The sequence below is a fragment of the Opisthorchis viverrini genome (assembly GCF_000715545.1).
Source record: "Opisthorchis viverrini unplaced genomic scaffold opera_v5_37, whole genome shotgun sequence".
Lineage (NCBI taxonomy): Eukaryota > Metazoa > Platyhelminthes > Trematoda > Opisthorchiida > Opisthorchiidae > Opisthorchis > Opisthorchis viverrini.
The window spans coordinates 2,102,405-2,127,934 of NW_008751693.1; the positions used below are offsets into that span (position 1 = coordinate 2,102,405).

At 43.9% G+C, this 25,530-nt stretch overlaps 1 protein-coding gene across 1 annotated transcript; it reads left to right on the forward strand.

The window, feature by feature from the left end:
- Positions 1-4,524: 4,524 nt before the first annotated feature.
- T265_02861 (hypothetical protein) lies at positions 4,525-19,138 on the forward strand (the record flags this gene model as incomplete). The annotated part of the gene is made up of 3 exons (XM_009167205.1): positions 4,525-5,027; positions 16,514-16,607; positions 18,925-19,138. The coding sequence occupies 3 exons, from the start codon at positions 4,795-4,797 to the stop codon at positions 19,054-19,056; spliced, it is 459 nt and encodes a 152-aa protein (XP_009165469.1).
- Between the last annotated feature and the right edge of the window lie 6,392 nt (positions 19,139-25,530).

Genomic DNA, 25,530 nt, shown 5'->3' on the forward strand with positions numbered 1-25,530 from the left:
ATCCACTTTAATCAACTGTTTTGTATCGCGTGGCGTACCCGATACGGTTGTCTCCAATAATGGCATGGCGTTCACCAGTTCAACTGATTTTTGAAGACCAACGAGATTAAAAACGGCTTAGCTGAATTCTATATGGTAATGAAGAGTGGATTGGTGAAGCAAAACTTACATTCTCTAGAAACAAGACTAGACTAGTTTTCATTAGAATAGTGAGTTTCGCCGCATGATGAAGCGGGCCGTGCGCCCTGCGATTTTGTCAATAGGACGTAGACTTTGAAAACTTTTTAATCTGCCACGGCCGGATTTAACAGTTACGGTCGTGAAAGGGCACTACCATGAAGCAAAATATAGATGAACGCGTTACACAATGCTAAGCGGCGAGGAATTCCGCGTCAAAATTCAACCTTCACATAAGAAGTTTGTGTGTCGATGAATGACATCAAAAAACCATAGCCTTATCGATATGCTGTAAGAAAGCGGGAGGACAACACGCCGCCATTAAAACCATGTCGCAACCAGGAAGCGTGGAAGAGATTCCGAACCAACACCTGATTCGACGACACACGTGGACTCCGAATTAAATCAAGAGAAGTCGAAATGTGTTGCAGATCTTCCAAGATGTCTACGCCAATCAGCAGTAGAGCCAAATCCAGTCAAATGTAACCAAGATGGAGCTGGTTAAACTTGCGGTGGAGGGCTTTGATAGCAAATCGGGTATGTAAGAAAGTTTGCACGCGTGTGCGTTTACACGTCAGTGCATGGAGTAACCTTTTTTATGATGCCTGGACATGAGATTAAGTTGTGTGCTTATCCGTTGCGAGGTGGAGCAGTTCGGCTGCATGTGCACAAAGCACCAGTGTCCTTACACACGTGCTTTCAAATTTGCTTTGAATCTAAAATTCATATGGACACTTTTCCTAATTCGGGGAAAGGCAGCCATCTAGTGATCACCGCTTCACAGCATCTACACCCATTTGCAGTGCCCGGCATTGGTACTCCAGTATTTCAAGTCACCCGCAAAAAGTAAGCATGGATATGAAAACTGTCTGGAAGTTCGTCTAGCTGGATCAGATACAGGTGTGCTCCAAAAACACGGTCTTGAGAACAGGTGCCGAACAAAAGTGAGTTCAGCCCACTCTCACTCTGTCCCGCACAATAGAAATGCCATAATCCAATGTGAGAAGTATTCTCAAATCCCGTAGTTCTTGAGCTTGTGGAGCAGCGTTAAGCATGTGAATCGCTCGAGTCCTTCGGGGAAGTCATGAAATATGGCATCCATCATGGGTCCTTTGACCGTAGCTTGGGTTAGGCTGTCCACAAACGCGAGCAAGTTCATCAGGAAAGAACGGTTTGTTCAGGAACCCTTGCCGCGCTGTGGACGGCGGGTTGTCTGTACTGGGGTTACTAAGATGGTCCGCTTCAGAATAGTAAGTAAAATAATAGGTCTCTTCCCCAACTTCTAGGGAACACGCTGATTGAGGCATGATACATCTTTTTGCTGCGTATGCTAGGGAGGCTAACAGGCCTATAGCTGCCGGCTAATAGGCGGTCACCAGTTTGTTAGATGAGCATGACAGTCGCCTCCTTCCAGGCAGAGGGATGGTTAACTACGTCAAGCGACCGACAATGCATCAGGCAGAAATGCTATAAAGTGTGGGCGGCATTTCTTTCAAAATCCTTTGAGGAATTTTATTCAAGCGAAGTGCTCTGAAATGGTTTGCCTTGTACAAGAGTTGACGCTCACCTTCCTAAAAAGATAAGTGAGTAGATCATGTTCGTTGTTACGCTTCAGCAAGATTGGATGTGATGCGTTCGCCAAGAGGGAATACGAGCCCGCATATTGGTTTATGTAGGCTTCAGGTATCACAATATGGTCCCTTTCCTGTCCCTCAGGAAAAAGACGGCTGGCTTATTTCTTCGGTGAAGTCTCAACTTAAATGGTAGACTTGGTTTCTCTGGCGAGGCCTGTTTTCCTATGTTCCATTAGCGGATTTATGATTTAAAGTAGTTCCGCTCTTTACAAAATTCCAGCTCAGTTTCTGCGCCCCTTGCGGTTATTCTTTTGAAGAATAGTGGTTAACTTGCTCCTGGAAAACGCCCACTCCTTCTGGGCAGCCTCTGGTCCCGTCGGTTGTGCGCTCGTCTCCTGAGACGAATATCGCATCAGCCTCCTAAATTTTCTGGACACCGATCCCATATGTCGATCCCAATAATGCTAGTCTGATTTTGAGTTGCTAAAAAAGATAAGCGTTTCTGGGAAGTCTGACTTGGAGTTTCCGGGTTCCTCACATAGCGGCAGACAAAATCGGAGATCAGTTCACACTGGTCAGCCGAGCTTTAAGGCTCCAATCGGAGCCATAATCAACACTTGATCATTGAAGTGCCGTACTTAGGTGGTAACCGAACCAGCAGGGGCGGTAGATACTCTGCGCGTTATCCGGTGGGTGCGACGACATTCCGAGTCCAGGCGCTTTGTTTAACAACCTTGGCCAGCGGCGATTCAAAATGTTCACTGGAATTGATGCCTTGTATCTCCATCCAGGGCGTTGAAATCACCTCTCACCAAGAGATGCCTGAAGTGGTTGTGGGATAAGAATTACTCAAATGTTTCGAACCGGTCTTGTTTCTCAGAACTTGAGAAACAAGGGTATTCCATACCCAAAGTAGAACCCGCACCACGTGAAACCAGCTGACATATCATTGGTGCCGACTGCAATGGCGAGCATTGTTGCCAGTTAACATGACCTGGATAGCCACAGGGTTATATTAGGCAATTTTCCAGAAAACACGCTCATCTGGTAGTGCACAGTTAATCACATTTGTAAGTTTCGTGTAATCCGAAGAGTACAATTTACATGTCGAATACCCTAAGATATTCTGACCTCTTACGACACGCGGGAAAGGGAGTTATCACGGCCTAAATAGTCAAAAAATCCAAAACCGTCCAGTAGACACTCGTTCTCATCGAAGGCCAATCAATGGCCTCCTATATCTATGACTGCCACATGACGATGCATTAACATCTGTCACAGGTGCCACGAGAACTTGAAGGTAGTCCAACCGAAAGCACCAGTCGCAAAGGAGGACCACGGAAATTTCCAACGAGTTCAGTATGTACACTGCCACCGGAGAATGAAAAGTGTCACCGTGGCCGGGGAAACAGGAATAATTAATCAAACAAATTTTAAGGCAGGAATACTCAGAAAGTTGCGTGGGGGTAGCTAGGCTGTTGGAGTAGCACTCATCGGGGAGGAGAGGCTCAGAAAGTTGCGTGGGGGTAGCTAGGCTAGAGTTAGATTCCTTGTCAAAACTGTTGATTCAACGGATAATAACACCACCGAGTTAAAATGAATCTTCAGTGTACCCGACTTACTTCAGACCATTCTATTTTCCTCATCCAGGAGTAAGCAGTGCGAATACATCTCCCTACCCCCCACCGATAAACCTGAAACTATGGCCCAAGATAAGCAAATCAACCGCTTGTTTTGGTGCCTGTCGGAGTAGCACTCATCGGGGAGGCGAGCTCTGTCAGCAAAAGAGAAGTTAGCAATTAATTGTAACCTGCTTATCTCCTAACTTGTCCTAGTCGTTTCATGCGCACAACTGGTTGAGCATGAAGCCGATGTGACCGAACCTGTTCACTTGGTCCGTGAATACTAACCGTTCCGTCGACAATAATACACTTCATCCTTGCCGCTTTCCAGTCGTTTAGTTGTACCTTTGACAATACGCACGCTGGCTTTATGCTGCTTCGGAATCTTTCGCGTTTTGAGTGTTGTCTGGGCCACTTCACTAGACTTACCATGCTGAGAGCCTCGTAATGTACTAGTTAATGTGTAGGCAAACTGAAAATAAAGAAAGCCTCATACCACTGCGCCAGTTCCGAGCAACGTGTTGAAAGAAACAGAAAATCTAGGCACGTATGCTCAAGATATAGCAGTAGGCGATTGAGTCCCATCCCCATTACCACAACAACTCAGCCCGCTTTTCTCAGAATCTTGTGGCCTTATTGCCAAGGGCTCGCGTCCCATAAGGCCAAGCATACACAAAGTAGGCGAAAATTGTTCACTGCGTCACCTGCCAATGGGGTTCATCTGTGTCTTCAGTTGAAAGAAAATCTAGGCACGTATGCTCAAGATATAGCAGTAGGCGATTGAGTCCCATCCCCATTACCACAACAACTCAGCCCGCTTTTCTCAGAATCTTGTGGCCTTATTGCCAAGGGCTCGCGTCCCATAAGGCCAAGCATACACAAAGTAGGCGAAAATTGCTCACTGCATCAACTGCCATCTGTGTCATTCAGTTGAAGCAAGCAGACAGTCAGACCTTGGTAGCTTCTGAGTGTACATCGGATGGGCGGAGTTGAATGTAAGGAATTACAGAGCACCATGTACAGTAGGCAGAATTTTTTCTTTACGAGCGAGTCAACATTAAAATGGCAATGTGACCGGATAAGTTCATAAACTCAACTTTGTTTGGTCGCATCGATGCCTTGTGTCCCAGCAGCCACAGCCAAGCGTATTTTTAAAATTGAAGGATGACCTATCCTCCGAAAAATCCTAGAGGTTGGGAGCACACAGCCACGAACGTTTTGGGTGACAAAAGGGCCAAGATGCGAACCAACGTTTTACATCAAAGAGTAATAATCGTTCCACAGATTAATCTGGTCTAGGCGGTCCTAGGTAAAAGCAATACATTCTGTCGTTCCCTTCCACCACCATCGTTTGCTTACGGAATCAGAAGCCAGAAGGGCGACAGTGTAGCTCAAGGTAACGAGTAAATTTCAGGTTAATTATGTATAAAGCTTTATGTTGGCCCGATGAGCGTTTCGAGCTTTGTTCGCAAGAGATGGTACGAGACTTTATTGCACTCAACTGTGAGGGGGTCAAGCATGGTGTAACAAACTGCAAACAACTATCTCATTTCCGCGCAACGAATGATATCTTGAAACCGAAAGAACTTTTTCATCGGCGGAAGATTCGGCAGTATCCGATAGATCCTAACTTCAGTCATGGTGTGGTCGACCGGTAAGTACTATACTAATCTTTACTATACTGTCTGTACTAATCTATACTAATCTACATGTCGGACGCCTAAAAAATGAGTAGCTGCTGACACGTTATAAATAGTTACACATACTGGATTTTTTAAACTCCTGCCTCGGTCTACCTCGATTTAGAACGGAAGATCTTTCATTTAACGAACATCAACAGTTGCTTTGCTTCCCAGATCCATCAGAACGGTATGACAGGCCTACCTACTGAAGCGGAAAATACCCCCTCAAGCACGTAAACTGAACAAGCTATGCTTCGAACAACCCCAGGTAAATACATTTCATGTGATCTTGAAGAAGTGAACTGGGATAGATATAGCTAGGTTTATTACCTGCATGGTGCTCAAGAAAGACAACATGTGTATAGGGTGTTGTAGCGGAAATTGTACTGGGCCTCAGGCCATTATGGGGATGATTCTCCACCCTCGTTGCACGTGGGCTATTCTGAACTAAGCAAAAGCTAAGAAAGCAACCACAAAACCAGCTTGGGTTACGGAAGGAAATAAGCGAAGTTGTCCTTCATGGCACGGCATATAGAAAAAGTTTCCACTACTCAGTAGGATAAATAATTATGACAATTAGGGTATGCAGTTTGAAACCACTGATTGCCTCGACGATCGTATCCAGCAGCTGCATCAGTACACTTCATCAAAAGAGAGGTTTTCAAGCAACCTTTCAACTGAACCCAGCACTAATCCACTCCTACACGGGTATAAAGTTATCAGCCCGAATTAAAAATCACAACTTCTCGGGCCTTTAAATGGAATTTACTTTTCCTGTGTGCTACTAAGCCCCAAAAACCCAAGCTTCAAGCTAGGCGTCTCAGCTGTTGAGTATGTGATCCGGGTGTTGCAACATCAGTTACAAAATAGGATAAATGTCCCGACGGGGAATCGCACATTGATTGTACAATACGATCGAGAAGATCGGAGTAGCATTCTGACTAATCAAATAGGTTTTTCAAGGGTTCACCTTTTTCGGAGGGATGTAGATTCATAAGTACTTGCCAGAGGACAAAATGAGTGAACCCGAGAATAATCCTCTGGAGAGTTTCCTGTATTTGTTGTTTCACAAATGTCTGAGAAATTTTTAAATTTTCATAAGCCTACTGATATATCCCCAAGTTTCAGGGAGAGTTTTGAGCCGCCTTTGTACTAGGTTGACAAAAGAATCTATTTAGCATATTATAACACTAACCTGTTAGGGTAGACAGGTGCGAAACCCTGAAAGCATATCAACAGTCGCCAAGGGATGTAAGCAATCCCCAGATCAGATCACTTTTGCATGTGAAACCAAAGAGACCTCAAAAAGTGCTTGGCGAAACGAACTAGGCTGTCAAAATTGAATAAGTTAACGAGTTTGCTGGTTTTGCTGGTGACAAAACGGAAGAGGTCGAGTAAGGCGGTTGAAAAGTGGCGGAGTTCTGGGATCCGAGGAAGTTTCGTGTGACTCAGTCAGCTGATATCGTTGCTGGATTTCAACGCAACGAAGCGCTTGTTTGTAGTACATTGTGTCTGACCTCCGATATGCAGATTAATGGTAGGTTCGGGCGGTCACAACGTAATTAGACCGTGGTGCTTGATGTTCGTCCTCAGAGAGGCTATAAGAAATGTGGACCTCCGATGTTTGATACATGCGAGCACCAAATGTTGACAAATCATCGCAGTAATCTGAAAAAAGTCCACTACATAGAAGAAAGAGAACAATGCCATAAAACGATGGCCCCGATTTAAGTTGACTGACTTTTGTATGCCTGTGAAGAATGAATTCAGTGCTCTTGTACACGACAGTTTTACACTACACCACCTGTAGCTACCCATGGAACTATTTTACAATGCCATCGGAATTTTACGAACACCTTAAGCTATTGCAAGAAAGTTAAATAATAATGAACGTTAACTTGTGAAAAATTGCTGGTTGTTATAGTATCAGGGATGCCATTATCAGCTACACGGTATTTTGTAAAACGCTTGAACTACGATTTCTATTTTCAGGTCGTTTAAGCTCCCAACCAACACGTCAAGCTACCGACACATATCAACAGACAGAGGATATCCCGCAAGAGCACTAGGTGTTTGAACATACTCGCACAGACGTGTCGTGGCCTGATATCAGGTATTTCGAAGATTCTCAAAAAATCGTTCGATGCCTAGCTTTCCTTCCATTCGATGATGACACGGAGCTGAAATACTCTGACGTTAGCCAAGCCTAGATAAGAGTAATCGGGATACTTAATGATGAGACTTAGAGTTGCTAAGCCAAGAAGTCTAAGTTTTACTGGTGAGCATTACTTTTGGCACAATCGACTGTGCCTAGGAAACCAACGGTATGCGAAACGATAAGTGAAACAGATGGCTCATTAATTCACTCGCAGAAAGCGTCGACTGGAAAGATTGGCCGAACACTTAGAAGAACAGTTCAGCTGGCCTTCTGCAACACAGCCTATGGAGATAATGCACATGGGCGAATGGAATGTAAACATTGATCGCCCCTCGGAAAAAGAAATAAGGTATGGAATAGCCTTAATAAAAACGTGAGAGGGCACCAGGACCGGACGGTCTGTATCCAAACCTCTTCAAAGAAGGCGGGAAATCGCTGGTGACCCACCTGAAAAGCTTATTGGTGCTATATGGGACGAAGAGAAAGTGCCTGCAGAATGGAGCATGTCGACGGTTAACCCCATCTTCAAAAAGGGTACGCGGACGCTATGTGAAAACCACCGTGGCATCAACCTGTTAGCTGTGGCATTGAGGGTGCTCTCCGGCCTTATCCTTCGAAAACCAAGCTGGATTCCGTCCTGCAAGAGGTTGCATCGATCATATCTTCACCCTTCGACCAATTGTGGAACAGTGAAACTGCTTACAGCAGCCAATAATGGTTGTTTCTTGATCTGAAAGCTGCCTTTGACACTGTGGACCGTAAGGCATTATTGCAGTGTCTGTGGAGCAAAGGTGTCTCCCATAAATTATTGACCCTCCTTAAGGCGCTGTACGCCAACTCCCGAGGCCGTGTACGGGTCTACGGTAAGCTCTCGCCGGAGTTCACCACTTAAATTGGTGTCCGACAGGGCTGTCCTCTTTCACCTTCCCTCTTCAACTTCGTCGTTGATGCGATCATGGAAGGCTCACTACCGGCCTCTAATGCCTGTGGGGTCGAAGTGCTTCCGGTGCGCCCACCCACAGATATCGAGCACACAGATGACATGGCTCTTCTGGGATCTGACCCCGTGGTAATGCAAACAATAATAAATAATCTAAATAATTCTGCCTCGCGGTTCGGCATGCGCTTCACACCTGCAAAGTGTAAAGTGCTACTGCAGGGCTGGGTGGGCTCGAACCCCAGCCTCATGCTTGAGGATGAACCGATTGAGGTAGTAGGCAAATTTGTTTGTCTGGGCAGCTGTATCAGTCCCAGTGCTCTAGCGAAAGATGATATTTCCATCCGGATTGGGAAGGCCGGAACAGCTTTTGTGAACCTGCGTCACCTGTAGCGTAGGCTTGACATCATCTCTGTCAAGGGTCGAGTTTACATCAACAACCTGGCCGCTGCGCACCGAGGACGTCAAAAGACTTTCACCATCAATGTCTTCCGAGCATTGCCCGAGTCTGGTAGGAACACCGGATCAGCAATGGAGAAGTTCGTCGAATGGTATTCGGGAAAAATAACTCACACTCGATAGATTAACTGATCACACTGCATAGGTTGCGCTGGCCTGGCCACGTGCTGCGTATGCCAGTCGACCGACTTCCTCTTTTCGCACAACCACGTGAAGAGTGGAAGAGAGCCAGATGCGGTTAAACAATGACTTAGCAGCGAAGTATAAAAGCCATTACCAGAAAACTCAGCTGCTCTGGTCATTGCCGCCTTCCTGGATGGGGACCCCGAGACGGGCCATATCAATGGTTAGAGACATTATCAGACACGTCCCAGTCGCACCCTCAATGGCGCTCATGCATCCAAGCTATTGCCTTCAATGGATAGCTCCCTTCCCAATCCCCTCACTCAACGTTCCACCTACGGTGCTGTGCTTATGCACTAATTTTTCAGCTCCCGCCTTCAATGAGCAGCTACCTACCCCACTTTCTGGAATCATCGGTGAACGAAACTTTGGCAGCTACAACCACTGTACGATAAGTACGCGGTTATTACAGCTGAAAATGATGAAACGCAATGATTGGGCTCTAACTTCTGACGTGATACAGAACACTAAATACCATCCGTTTCATTCTATCATAAGCCTGGAAGATTTGTACTACTGGCAGCTTATCAAACAGCATTGATTCTTCGAAAGCATGGGCCGCAAGCGCAGAAAATTCGCTGCGTACGAAGTCAATTTTCAGGTGGCAACCAACGGCAATTGTAAGACACATGACGCCTGTTTCGGGATTTTTGGGCCAACTTATTCCTTCTTATTCGAGAATTGCGAGAAGAAACCCGGAAGCCGAACCTTCTCGGCAAGTTCTGATCAGAGGGACGATGGAATAAGCCAGAAGCATATAATCTTCAAATATCAACAATAATCTGCTTTCAATAGCATATCAGAAAATGTCCAGCAGATCAACAGGTAGTGAGGAGGTTGCATACAAACATTTTATAGCTTTATTTTAATGTATAAGAAAGCTATAACCAGACATTTATCAAGCCACACCAAATGGCTTTGTCAACAGCTACACTTTGAACACCAACCATGATGCTCGTTGGTGCAGTTGGGCCTTGATGTCGGAGTAGAAAGGTTTGGAGGAGAGCTGCAATGACTGCATCAAAAACATCATCGGTTACCTAAATTTTCTCGGGGCTTCCTTGAAGATCCGCTGGCCAGCGCGTAGCGTGCATGCCTTTGGGTGTAAAACCAAGCAGTGGATTTATCAAATTTGAACAGGAAAAACTCGGAAACTTACAAGCTCCTGTAATTTAAACCATAGTAGCCTAAATCCAATGCTACAACCAGAGAAACAAAGCGAGGTAAGCTAAAATTAAAGTTTAGCGGCGATCACACTTACGTCTTATCACCATATACGTCCAAAGATATTTATTGTGCTGCTCGATGCCTGGGACTCATGATCGTAATGTCATCCATCTAGGGGCAGTCAAACTGCAATGCACAGGCAGTCGAAAAAGGTATCAAAATGTCTGAGATGCGCCACTAGGAGAGAATAGTATTTAGAGAAACCCGTGGGGCCTAAGCAGCATAATGACAGGAGCCTTCTCCGGATTCTGAATTGCGACTATCATCTGATGACAAGTCAGTACTGTCCGGTTCCGCTGAAGTTCGTAAATGGCACCACTAAACAAGTGAATTCATAGATATTTGAGCTTATATACCTACCTAGGAGGGTAATTCTGTTGCCATCCCTCCATTGGCTCACTTCGGTGCTACTCGTCTTCGAGGATGGGGACTGTGTGATCGTCACTGCGAGTGGTTTGAGGTACTCAAGATATGGCTGTCAACCGGTGTTATTGGCGATCTTGTTATCAGTTTCTACCCAGATCGCATGAATGAGTATGTGGAGGTCTAGGCACCGCGGAATGATTGTATTAAGCTAGCACTATGTCCCTTCCCCGTCTACCTTTATTCTTTTCTTCACAATAGGGCTTCCAAATAAATCATGGTTGTATGGGAGCAAAGCATCGGTGTTGAATACCGATTACATGCATTGATTATTATTATTATTATTATTACTGACTCACTTCTATGAGTGGCGCCCAGATCTTTAACGAGAGTAGTAAGGGTTTCTTGAGCACTGCAAAGAACGCCTAGCAAGGCTTTGTGAAATGAATATGTTGGACTAGCGAAACCGCCGGGAAGTCGTATTTTCGTCTCCAACAAGGCGAAGTAGGGAGGGGCATCAGCGATATCGGGCTTATATTGCTCTGATCTTCCACTATTCCCACTTCCAAACGACTGCTTGTGGCTAAAATAGATGGTTTAGGGTGCAAAAATCCTCTCGGATGTTTTCGCATACTGACTGAAGTTCGCGAAGTCTCGCGTCTTGCAAAACATTTGTATAGTATTCTTATCATCTGGCTGCGTATTTCGATTATCCTTAGTGAACGTTCGCTATGTGGAACGTATTCTCAAACAAAAACCTTTCAGCAATACTATGACATTCTAGGTTTCTCCGAACGACGTTTGACCTCTTTATCTGCCTGAAGTGGTGCCCAAATCGGTAACCGAGCACCGATAGTGATTTACCAATAAAGGAACATTTTCCAGGATTACTAGTATTACCACACAAACAACTGTGGTTTTGATTCAGAACCGTGAACAATGAACTGAGTGCGGTAGTTCGGACGGATAGTTTGTAGCAGCGGATACTGCAAAATCAAGGGATGACGTGAAGGTAAAAAACAGATGACGAGAAGTCGTGAGTTGTCAGTAAAGAACAAAAGAACAAGAACGAAACCAAAGGTCCACGATACCTCGCTGAAGAGAGCACAGAAATGATTTGTTGCATGACACGCTGGTTGAATCAAGTTGTCTCTCCTGGTGTATACTAAGAAACAACCCATATAATTTAATGCAAAAGAACATAAATATCCCCCATTAAGATGTAAAAAGCAATTCAATCGCCAAGGCGGTTCCAAGGGTGTGATCGATTCTTTCCGTTCACACTGTTCTGGTTTCTGTCTAATAGCAGCTGATTCAGCACCTTAGCATAATATTCCTGTGTAAGATGTAAAAAGCAGGTGCTGAATCGATGTGGTGACGGAATATCGATGGGACTTTGGCACAGTTAGGAAATAACGTCAGATAAGAAAGACGAAGTACCTCCCAATCTGGACACACCAGCCCACGAATCAGCCTATTGCACCCGGTGTATCATGCAAAACCTCATTCCTGTGGGCTCGATTGAAAGATTTAACTGGAAGATGGTCCTTCAAATTTCGGAAAAAGCATCTTCCACTTTTGTATTCCTCGTGGTTTATCTCCAGGTCCTGAGTGGCACGGCTTTCGGCGTCTTTTATTAAGCATCTGCCTTACAAACGGGACACAACAAGACAATCGGTCATCTAGCATGACTGAGTCGACTTATGTGGTGCGTTCGAAACAACTCACTAACAGTATAAATAGCCGACTTATTTTAAAAAAAACATTGTCGCACTTCAGCATTGCCCATTCGGTGTTTCTATGACATGACTGCAGTACCTTAGGGATCGGACATAAGCAAGCATAAGGCAAGCTTTTTTGCCATAAGGCCATGTTGGTCGCCTCACCTCGCTGTGGACCCCGTCTTTCACCGTCACACAGTTGTTCAAGTTGCGGAAAGCGCCTCTAGTATTCTGCTGGTCAATACTACTGCTATTCGACGTAATCGAAATACACTGAATGGCAAATTTGTGCCCATTGCCAACATGACACCTTCGAAGAGACTTCTTTTTCTCTGAAAGGGCCTCATACTTAGTTTTTCTATTGCTTCAACATACCCTTAATAATTTACCGCTCGCTTGGTATTCCTTGTGATCCAAATGACCGTCTAAAAATTTGAGTTTAAGTTTTGTTTAATTTTTCTACTTAATTCGAAAAGGAATCGGGACCAACTTACTAGTGTCTAACTTAGAGTGTTTTGTGTTAGTGCAAGCATCGGAAATTGCATAGCCGTTTTTTACATTGAAAGAGTCCATTATTATGAAGGGCCTCTTTCCTCCCCGCAAGCGTACCTTATTACTGATATGATTGGGTCCCGAAAAGTTTGGCCACAGGTCACTCCTGTCTTTATTGAGATTTGTCCTGTGGAAGGTGTCATGTGACTATAATGATCGATGACTATTCCGAAACGACAGTCGGGCTTTTCACCAGCAGTCAGGATGTTTGACCAACATTCATGCCAAAATTAAGTTAGGCAGGTGCTCAGATCGTTCGAATAACACGTAGACCAGTGGGTAACAGCCCATTATCCTTAGTCAGTGAATCACATGACCGATCCCCGTACAGCCCATCTGGCTAGGTCAATAAGAACGACAGACCAGGTTCGTTTAATGTCCGTGGAATAGGATCACACTTTCACCATTTTCTTACCTGAAAACGTTGAGAGCCATCATGTAAGTGGTTACTGGAACTCAGGTCTATCAGCATAAATCACAGTTTCCCTTCCAGGGGCAATCAATCCGATCAACAGATAGACTGAGCCTTGCTTGAGGTACTGCTCCATTTTGCATCTCATTGTCCAGCTCATGCATGGATAATAACAGCACGCATATCGATTGGTTGGATTTCTGAGTTTTCATCTAGGTGTCTAGCACTTGATTTTTGCTCCAAAACTCGAGATGCTAGTTTGTAGAAGCGAGAATGCGCTTAATGCTCTGGCAGAAAGTCACTCTGTAGAATTCCGAAGGTCACAAAATTTGCTCACGGCACCGGTCGGAAGACGAGTGGCAGTAGGGATAAGTGTTATCGAATACGCTGACGACCTTGGGTCTCATGCGCCTTCGAGATGAAATACTGCTTATGTGTGCGTGCGTGTGTGTGTGGAAAACGGAGCACAGACACTCCGAGTATGGCCACAATGACCTGAATCCTTAGGGTGAAAGGATCGGTTAGCCCGCGTTATGAATCCATGCGTAAATCATCGATTAGGCTGCTAGCGACTGTTACGTTTAACCTTGCCGTCAACGTATCTGAATAAACCTACCCGAATTATCTGCAGCTGGTTCACCTACTTTCTTATTCGTAGATGGACCACGCAAGCGTCACAGTTAAAGCGGCTGTTAGAGTCAAACATCTTCCCTTCTGTTACTTCTTACGCTGAACTACCAAACTCCGTTCAAATGGGAAGCGAATTATAAGGAAAATGCTATTCAAATGGAATGAAGTTGAATGCCGTGTACGGAATTATTTCGATGATATACTCATATGAAGCTCAGTCATAGAAGGAAGATACATGTAAAATGGTCGAAAATGAAATCATTCGGTGGGAATCCTTCGTATCACTAAGACTTGAAGACTAATTTGTTTAGTCGTTGGTTTGTTCGCTGAGCTTGGCAATTTGATTGCAAAGGTTTCACCACCAGTCGGGGTAACATCATCAGTGCGTTGTTAGAGAGGGTAGTGGTGCGTGGCGATGGGTCGGTTGTTGTTCCTCTATACAAAACTAAGGTGAACGGTACGCTAAATTCCGGAACTATCACGAAGGATATACAATTCACTTGAAGGCGGTATGGATACAGGGAAATCATGAAATAGTGTGATCATTAGCATCATCTATTGTATCTGATCGCAACCTAAACACAATTGGGCATGATACGCTTAAACTCTTAGGTCCATTGTTTTATATTTCCAACGCACATGACTGTATATTTAATCGATACCATGTCACTATTTTCTGCTCAAGTCCAATAATAAGGTCAAATATGGTATTATTCACATTAGTACGAGAATTCGTCCGGCAAATCGGAAACCAGTTTTCAAACAAACATTAATGGCGAACGAGCCACGCAAAATGAATATGGACCACTTGTTTGTATACTGAAGGACGAACGGGACCAATGGATTGTAAAAAGGGGGATAGCACAAGCCTGCAGTCTCATTGACTATAGCTAAACAGAGGGGTGAGCCATGTGTTCGGATACGTCGAATCAGTATTTGAACTGATAAGTTTCTGGGTACTGTGTTCAAATTTTCCGTCATTCACAGCTGAGTAATTCACCTAAGGAAATCTTAGAAGTATTTTGAGGCGTCGTATTATGCATAGAATCGTCACATGAAACTCTTGGGTTTTAACCTGAGGAATCAGTCGTTGACGTCGTACCAGGGTCTTATTACATCCCTCGGAAGACCATTACAAAGTGTGGTGTGCATCATTTCCCAAGAAATTTTGAATTTCAGCATAAAATGCTGCTTTTTATTTCAACTAATAAGCCGCATTAATCCACCCGATTAGAAGAATTGGAGGACTTTAGGCAGTCGGCCGATTCATAAACTATCAACCGGCGAAATTGAAAGCTTAGTGAATAACCCACGAAAGTCAGGGGGTTAGACCTGAATGGTCAAACTTGAGGCGACCACCACTTATTGCTTACCTGCGTGGTTATACACCACTTTAAAAAATTATTTCCCTGCAACTTGCATCAAAACCGCTTCGCAACTGTCATTTTGACAGGAAATGTAGTGATCGGATGCTTTAGTATTTAGACTCGCTTTGACAGTAAATTCGAGATAAAAGTCATGTACGTAATGGTAGACCTAGTCTATTCGCTGTTTTAGCTTCTTCCAGATCTAAACTGAACTAGCTGTTACGTCATCTGAGACTTATTGCAAACTCAAACACGGTGTATAAGTAGCGAAGAAATTCTGAAGCCTCACTGAAGATCCCTTGCAAGTGAAGTTAGCCAGCGGTACAGAGTGAAGCTGCCTAAACACTGATGGGCTTCTTCGGCAATCACAAAAAGCATCCAGGTAAATGTTGAACACTATGTCATTCGGCTGCAAGCGGTCCATCTGCAAAGATTGACTCGTACTCAGACGTGATTTCGCGGTGATATGCTTCACACACGCAGTTCACAGTAAGTAAACCAGAAATGACCGGCTCCGGAAGTGAAAACTTATCAGTTGGAGGGGCCAAGCGACCTGCGTTCCTCTTCATAAGAGGCGCCCTTCTTACTATTCTACGGAAGAATGAAGGGGCTTTTTGGTACACATTCGATACACTCACAGGAAGAAATCTCGATTAAAAATTCACATAGAGTTGCCCCGACCTGGTTAAGAGCTCGATTCCGAGTCACGTACTGAAATATCCACGAATTCCGGCTCATAATTATACAGTAAAAGCAAAAGTAGAAAAGAAGCTAGCCTTGCTATGCAGATAAGTCTTCAATACCTGCGCTTGTCGTATTCAGTCGATACGAATTTGTACAGTGGCGGTGAATAGCTATTCTTTCATCCGTAGTTTTTGAACGAATAGAAGAATGAAAAGCAATTAAACGGCCTGAATTAGTACTCGCAGTTTCTCCACCAACAAACTTTTAGTTGTCTGGTGGTTACAGGGTACGTATGGGCTAAAGTTTATGCATGCACTCAAAATCAGATGGTTAGATTTCCTCGTGGTAGGTCACAACCATCATTTGCGACGTCGCCAGTAAGGTAAGCATGGTTACTTATTTAGTTACTTCTTTATTTTTCGAGACGTTACTCGAACAGCACAATCGACGGCCCGGCTTTGTTCACCAATGATAACCATGAACATTCACATCCGAGCAGCAACGCCATCCATAAACCAGGGGTAGCTAGCACGAGCTGAATACCTTGCGTCAAAGGCAAACGAAAAAAATGAATAACCCGACAAATAGTTTTGAACCACCTAGAGATGCAGTTTCACCCACTGTTAGGTTGGCATCTGGAGGTGCAGTAGCTGTTTCCATTTATCATAGGACTTCCCAGAATTCGCGAAAGCTTAACTCAAGATGTTTGTTTTGAATGTTATACACCTAACTCAACTATTAACTCCTTTTTCGGGTTATTTCAAGGTCATTCACGCCCATGCACGAATTGATCGCTCACAAGTACCAATCGGACTGGCTCGAAGCGCAAATGAAAAGGCTGGCCCATTTATATGAACAGGTAGGTGGCTTCAATTACGTCTATCCTAAAAAAACTTACCAAAGAAACAGCAAAAGCTAAGCGCAACAACTGATAACAGAACTTCGCTGCTAAGAAGTTGTAAAAAAACACCAGCTCCGGAAAGCTTTTGGAAGCTACCACAATTCGAAAACAAGGTAAGTCCGCTACTCAACAACAACCACAACATAAATGAGTAAGTATGTGTTTTTTACTAACAAGCACATTGCAAAAGTATGTCAGATGAGAATTTCACCTGGACGTGCCGAAATGAAACGAAATAAACTATTCCAAACCAAACACATCTTACTTGGTGAAGCAGGAAAGCATCAGTGTCAACACTGATTTCGCTGTCTCTGATGATGATGCGATCATACATGGGACGCAGTTTACATCAGTATACATCTAGTATTAAATAAAGAACGAATTCAAGGACGAAAGGCGCTTAATGCCACCGGGCAACAAAATTTACGCATCACCTCTATCTCTAATCCAATAAAACGACTGGAGAAGTAAGAGTAAGCATGTGACTAGCATAAGCTCACAGACGTACCATGCAAGGCAGCCAGACAAATGTAAGGAAGCAAAGCAAACTCCAGGCCCGGATGCTACTAGAATCGATACTGTGGATTGCTTTTACTCTTTATCATTCTTCAGAAGATCACTCGGTTCTGCTTAGCTCTGTTGGGGGCATGGCTGCCGTGTAATCAGTATAAACTAGGCATGAGCTAGCTTTCCCGCATCCCAGTTTACGCCAATGTGATTTCAGTCAAGAAAGCTTTATTATCGATAAATGACAAAATGGAGTGTATAGTACAAAGTAAAGCTTCGCCACCTGTTGTGGGGAAAGGCACATTCATGTAAATAAGCGTCTCCTTCCTAGTGATCCCATTGGATCAGGGATGCCAAGCATCATCATCATCATCTAAGACAGTAATATCAGTGCTGACACACTGAACCATAAGATTTGTATATTATCCTAGAGGGAAAAGAAGAGAAATAGAGTGGATGAGCACTTACAGTTAACAATACTCTTATGCCACACCGGCCGTGATGCCAAACTACACTGGCTGTCTTTAATATATTAGTGACCAAAACTCCGAAGAAACCTTGAGTTGCAGGGTTTGTTTTTAGATACGGTGGGCTGAATCGCGTGGTTCTTCAGAAACGTTATCTTGAGCTTTGTTCGGTTGTTCTGACATTGGGATTTGTTCAAGCTATACACATTACGTATGCCAGAGATTTAATACCGATAGGTGGTCTTTCCAGGACAATGGTGCCTAACTATACCCAACCGAAAGGCATACTTTAAGCAGCAATTACGGTACTATCTGTTCGTTTTTATGATATCAGCTGTAAGCGTGTGATTCACGTTCATGTTTAGGTTGTAATTTCCACCGTGAAACTCCGATGAAAGACACGTCCCTTTGGTCCGAAGAGTGGCTGACATGATTGTTCGTCAGTGAAATACCCGTATTCAACATTGGTGTTGCTGTCTGTAATTATAATCCTGATGATGACAACTGTTTCAAAGTTCCCCTAGAACCGGCGGATTAATTAAATCTATGAAGAGTACCTAAGGAACCCGTCTTTGATTGCTTCCGATATTTACTCCGAGATGAACATTCCGCAAGCATCCCGTTATTTTTGTGATAGCTCAAGTCCACATACATCCCCACCTGTGGGAGATCAATGTAGTTAACTGATCGCCTCACAGAATGAACATCTGAAAGGTTAAATGTTAACGCATGCATCTCATCTAAATTTTGGGGGACCGTTTTATGCAGTATGCCTAATTGTAATCAACGGAAACTATAGCCTGGATCATCAGCGTCTGAGTACAGTGGTTCCCCGTCCTAGTTTATCTGGGCTCAGCACAGTCTCCCCAACCTCGGTAGACAAAATTGTGGCCTTTAAAACTGGTGTTCCTTTGACGCGATCCTACCATAGTTAAGTGGAACAAAAACCTGAATTTGAAAACCCTTCAGGTCAAACGGACTTTAACCTCAATTAGACTATTCAGCTGCTCCGTCGAAACAAATCCAAAATACGACCAATCATGTCTTCACATCCCTTCGAATACCTATTAAAAGTTCAAATTCAGTTTTGCTCGAATGAACAGTGTAAAGCAGTGCTGGCCATTCTAAGACACGCTATGCTAAGGCGCTGATGCACTCTACTTGGTGCATTTATTCGAAACGTTTTATTTTATGTCAGGGCTATATGGATATCCATGGACATGTTCCAAATCAGTAGATCAGTTGCAGTCCTGATATTTTTTCTCGTACTTGCCGCGAATCATATTTCACTTCCATTTTAGCAACATGGTGCACTGGACACTTTCAGGAGTGAGGCTTGCCGGAAAGAGGCCTTTCGGGCATATGAAGCGGAGAAGTCCGCGCGTTTGGGAATGCTTGGTCAAGGAATACCCCGATCCGGTGAGGCTGGATGAACAGCTGCAAGGATGGTCTGTAGGAAAGACTCATTACCTCTGCTTCGCACGGTTTCACATCCCAGTTTCAACACCAACCGTCTACATTATATGCACCTGATCATGTATTCAATAATTTGAAGTGTTCATAAAGCTTTTTGGGGAAATCGAGATAATGGATGGCAAGTCGGATTATCCATAGGTCTGAAACCACAATGTCGAGTGAACAGCCGAGTAATCGGATAAAATTTTTGAAGCCAAAAAAAGGATGCTCCATACAGTACTAGCTGCAATCCTCTAAATGTTCATGGTCATTGGTTTATTCGATGGGCTGGGCAATTGCAGCTAAGTATACAGCCAACAAGCTTCTACATCCAACCATACTACATTCTAAACAATTAGGGAAGTGAATGCGTTGGATACTATCTGATAGAAACAGAGTCCATCCCTTCAATTATGGCAGGATCCATCTATGAAGTGCATTCAATAATGGCACTGTGCAACTAGGTGTGGGCACTGCTACCGCCTTTTGATCAAAATGCAGTTACCAAAAAAGTCATCACAGTAACGCTCGTTGTAGGCTTCGAGCAAAAACAGAACACATCAACGCAATGAACAGTTTTACTCGGTGCGCGATCAAGAAGTTCAATCCAGAGGGAAGGAATGAGCGAACCGCTAGAAAAGTCACCTACTAACGTTCCCTAATCCATCAGCACGTTAGACGTCCACACTTCCACCCCAACTCTGATGTCCTATGGAAGGGACTCCTGCTACGTGCTGAAAGGACACGAAAAGCCAGATCGGACAGCAAGGCATTTCGGGCCATCAGCGTCCTGTATCTATCAACCAAAGACGACGTTTTGGCATGCCCGTCAGATTACACCGATGTACCAAATGTTTATTGACCGCATAAATGGAATGTCAAACCATACACAATCCGGCACTGTGAAAATCATTAAATCCCTCATTTTCCCCATTAGAAAATGAGGCTATTTGGGTCGCCCAGATCTACGGTCCTTGATATCGCTTTCTTTCGTTCGCGATTCCATAAGAAAACTTCCCGGTAACCTGGTCCTGTTCATGCGCAATTCATTCAGCCGCAGAGGGCTTCCACATAACGCGAAACAACCGTTAGATAAGACCAACACCAAACGCAGATTGATGCATCTGTTTGGTAAAAAACTATCTTCATTTGACCACTTACGGTAGTCAGACCATCGGGGTGGAGTTCTTGCTACCCTAGTCAAAAAAATTTGTCATGAAGTCTTTGATCAGTTAACTTTCATTGCGATAAACGCGTCGTATCTGGGTATCTCTTTCTATCCATCGCCGATAACGAGGAATTGCGTAGCATTCCTCAGTTGATTCAAATCAACTATTGCATTTTTCCAATAGAGAATATAACTCACAAATAAGCGCTAACAACATTCAGGAACACTTTGATTTCGGTCTTGAATGATGGAAGATCTGTTAGTATAACACAAAATAATTCCGCTTGTTCAAAATTGAAGGGGGACATGATCGTCCAAGTCTTTGTATTACACTGTACATCCAAACCCATTCCAATGCCGTCTTGTCGGTCTACGAAGGGGCATCAAGAAAAAGGACAATGCAGTTTAAAATCTCTCGCAAGAAATAAAGTACTTGCATTAAAATTTCATGACTGCCAACAAAGTAGCGGGTGTCACCGTGGAACCAGGTGACAACATTGTGAGTTTTGATGTCTATTCGCTTTTAGAAATAGTCGAGCAACTGCTACTAGCAGATACCACCCTTTCAGAACGGACATAACTTATGTAGGTGAAATTCTATTCGCTTTTAGAAATAGTCGAGCAACTGCTACTAGCAGATACCACCCTTTCAGAACGGACATAACTTATGGTAGGTGAAATAATGGAAGGAATAAAAGCATACCTGAATCTCACCCACTTCGTTTTTGACTTCGTAGTTTACACTCAAGAATAGGTCTAGCAATGGGATCTCCATTATCCCCGGTTTTGGGAAACATTCTTTGTGGGAGGTCTTGAACAGAGAGCTTTGGCCGGATTCCCGTAGCCACCCAAGATATTATGGCGTCATGTGGATGATACTTTCATCGTGATGAAACAAGACAGAGGCAGTGAGTTTTACAACCATCTGAATGACCTGAATCTACACATCAAACTGGGTATGGGCATACAGCCAACTTCAGGTTCACCGGCCTTCTGGAACTGCATGACCCCCAAGGCCTAGGGAGAACTAAAGACTAGTGTACAAAAAGTCAAGTGACAATGGGGTAATTCTGAACTACTCGTCTGCCCATCCGAAGTCAGTATTCGCTAGTACTGCTTCATCAATGTTTAGGTGTGTAAAGGCCCTGTGCACAGAAGCTGATCGGGCAGCGGTCCAAACTGAAGTAAGGAACAAACGCAGCGGTAGTGGATTAGGCGTCAGTTGCGAACAGTGTTGCGACCGGTAGCGAAACCCAACACGAAATGGATTGGGACTGCTGTTATTCCATATAAACCAGGAAAATTGGAATTCATTCAAATGATCCTAAACACGGCCAACATAAGAGTAGCTTTCCAGAAGGGAGGAACTCTGCACTGGTACAATTGAAGGTTCGTCTCCCGGTGAACAGAACCAGGGACTATCTACAAAATGAAATGCAAAGACTGCACTAAGGTCTACATAGGACAGATGGCCAGGGAGCTTCACATCAGCATAGGAGAGAAATGAACAGACCGCCAAAGAAGGCGGATGAATACCGATCGTTACTGGAAGACTGAGCAGTGGCGAAACACGTACTGGACACGGGACAAAAATAAATTTAGAAAATGTTGGGGTTTTGAGATGGAGATTGCGGTCCACGCCATAGAGATTGATGGCCGGGGAGGTAGAAATAGTCAAGGATTCTAGTGCAAATAGGATAGGAGGTATAGAACAGGCAAGCGTGTGGAGAACGGTATTGGATCAGCAGAGCTGACACGTGTTGGTGTGTGGCTATCAGAAAGAGGAGTCACCGACGCAAGTAGCCTACATCTGAATCGCATTTAACCTCACCCACCTCCCTCCCCCCTATACCGAACAAAATTGTCGTAACACTCACAAGCTAACACAGGACAACGTTTACCAGTGGCATCTAAGTTGAATCATCAATTGAAGCACCTTACAGTGTAAAATCAAGGAACAAAAACCTCGAATCCATCAATGCAAGATTTTGGCAACCACACTAACCGACAAGAGCCATTAATTGACACTCAACACTGATCTAGTGTAGTAATATGAAGGGAGTTTACTGAGTAGTGCTCCGTCTGCCTTAAAACCTGGCCAATTTGGTGACCTCCTCACTTTACCTGATTAAGCTTTTGTGTCAAAAGTGAAACGTTGTCCAATTAAAAACTACCGATCGTTTACAAAGCCCTTCTGAAACAAAACCAATCTTTCCTATTTAGACGCAATGTGGGTCTGTGAGTAGTAGGAGAGGCATCATCAAGCAGTAATGGAAACAATATTTGTGGTCCCTGACCTGTTGTCTATACCTGTGTTGTGTGCACATTTAGGAATGATATCCACTCTATTCAATACGGATTTAGTTCGCTTGATCGGGCAGCGGTCCAAACTGAAGTAAGGAACAAACGCAGCGGTAGTGGATTAGGCGTCAGTTGCGAACAGTGTTGCGACCGGTAGCGAAACCCAACACGAAATGGATTGGGACTGCTGTTATTCCATATAAACCAGGAAAATTGGAATTCATTCAAATGATCCTAAACACGGCCAACATAAGAGTAGCTTTCCAGAAGGGAGGAACTCTGCACTGGTACAATTGAAGGTTCGTCTCCCGGTGAACAGAACCAGGGACTATCTACAAAATGAAATGCAAAGACTGCACTAAGGTCTACATAGGACAGATGGCCAGGGAGCTTCACATCAGCATAGGAGAGAAATGAACAGACCGCCAAAGAAGGCGGATGAATACCGATCGTTACTGGAAGACTGAGCAGTGGCGAAACACGTACTGGACACGGGACAAAAATAAATTTAGAAAATGTTGGGGTTTTGAGATGGAGATTGCGGTCCACGCCATAGAGATTGATGGCCGGGGAGGTAGAAATAGTCAAGGATTCTAGTGCAAATAGGATAGGAGGTATAGAACAGGCAAGCGTGTGGAGAACGGTATTGGATCAGCAGAGCTGACACGTGTTGGTGTGTGGCTATCAGAAAGAGGAGTCACCGACGCAAGTAGCCTACATCTGAATCGCATTTAACCTCACCCACCTCCCTCCCCCCTATACCGAACAAAATTGTCGTAACACTCACAAGCTAACACAGGACAACGTTTACCAGTGGCATCTAAGTTGAATCATCAATTGAAGCACCTTACAGTGTAAAATCAAGGAACAAAAACCTCGAATCCATCAATGCAAGATTTTGGCAACCACACTAACCGACAAGAGCCATTAATTGACACTCAACACTGATCTAGTGTAGTAATATGAAGGGAGTTTACTGAGTAGTGCTCCGTCTGCCTTAAAACCTGGCCAATTTGGTGACCTCCTCACTTTACCTGATTAAGCTTTTGTGTCAAAAGTGAAACGTTGTCCAATTAAAAACTACCGATCGTTTACAAAGCCCTTCTGAAACAAAACCAATCTTTCCTATTTAGACGCAATGTGGGTCTGTGAGTAGTAGGAGAGGCATCATCAAGCAGTAATGGAAACAATATTTGTGGTCCCTGACCTGTTGTCTATACCTGTGTTGTGTGCACATTTAGGAATGATATCCACTCTATTCAATACGGATTTAGTTCGCTTTAACCATGTTGAGTCAGTTCTACTCCCCGCACAAGCAGCTGTTTTCAAAAAGAACCAGAATGCCTTCTAGGGTCGGTGCTTCTCCTTAGAGAGGTGACCGATCTAAGCTACCATCGCCGTCTATACTCTAACGGAAAGGAAGTGTGTCATGCCGCTTTCAAGCACGATGAAGCTTTTCATTAAGACCGAATCGAGTATTCCAAATACACACACCTTTGTCCAACCATAGCTAATATCTACAGTTAATTTCACACATACATCTCTTCCATCCAATATTTCATCACCGAAGGTTGAGAAATCGAAATCGTTCGGCTATAGCACCCTTTCGATGTCTAACTGGCACGAGAGCTGCAATACTGCCAGGTTGCCCAAGGCAGAGGAAGTCAAGAGAAAGAGGTCGGGTCCGAACCACGGACCTTCCGGTCAGCGAATTCGCGCTCTAACTGAACCATCCCGCCGCATAGGTTGACAAAACCGTGCAAGAATTACGTGAAGTTAAAACTGATGACGAAACTCGCCTTCTAAGGATATCATAATCACAAAAGGATATAGGCAGCTACTGCAATCTAAAAATCCAATTTCTACATTAGTTCTCTGCCTTACGGGCACAGTTGCTGACTTAGGCGATGGAGCTAACAAGGAGCCCGTTGCATGCATACCCAAGACAAGCTAACATGTGTAGCTCACCGACCAAACTGAAAACTGGATGAAATGCACTTACTATGACTAGCATCAATTGGACAAGCACCAGTAGTACGGTCATATCAACTATATTTCTGGTTTGCTATTACCCTTCACTACAATTTTTTTCAGTGTGAAAGGGGTATTTTAATGCAAACCTAAGATAAAGGGCTGATGTTCTGGTGGTAGTTATTATTTATTTATTTATTCATTTATTTTATTTATTTATTTATTTATTTATTTATTTATTTATTATGCCCATGGCGAGTACGTAGGAAATACCAAAGTTAACAGACTGATCGCCCAGGTAACTAGTTGAGGAACAACTGTTCGAAGAACCGCCTTTGAAGGGGTTTAATCTCCTAGGTACTGTCATTCACTTCACACTGTTATCACGCACCACCACTACAATATAGCTAACACTAAAAATATTCGTCAGGATCGGAAAGAAGTTTCGTTGCGCCTCCCTATACGCAAACGTGGAAAGCATTTCGCAGATTGAGATCGGGGTTAGCCGTCAGATACTTACACAATCCTCAGGAATCCTGATATTCATTGGCATTTTCGCGGAAATTCTGATCCCTAAGCATTAGAGACATTGTGTCACCACAGTTTGCCTCTAAACAATTACAAACCCTACATTCTTAGTCTGGGGCCGAGTCCAGGGTTCCAACTAATTAATGGATTAATCATCTCCTAGGAACTACGCTTTCACATATCCCAGCCTGTATCGATAAGAGAAATGCCAAAACTCTGACGTAGAACGATAGAATCTTTTTAAACTACCGAAGGAATTGCACGGAGTATCCATATTACACTAATCACACTTAAGGGTAATAGCCTAGAGTCTATAAATTACTAAGAATACAAAAATACTGGGAAGGGAAAATCAATGACCTAGATAACACGAAGAGCTGAATTTTCGTCTGGAACATAGCGTATCATCCATAGTTCGGATTGTCACCACGAAAAGTGAGAAGAATTCTCGGTTGCACCCTAATACGAAGATATCCCGGAATCA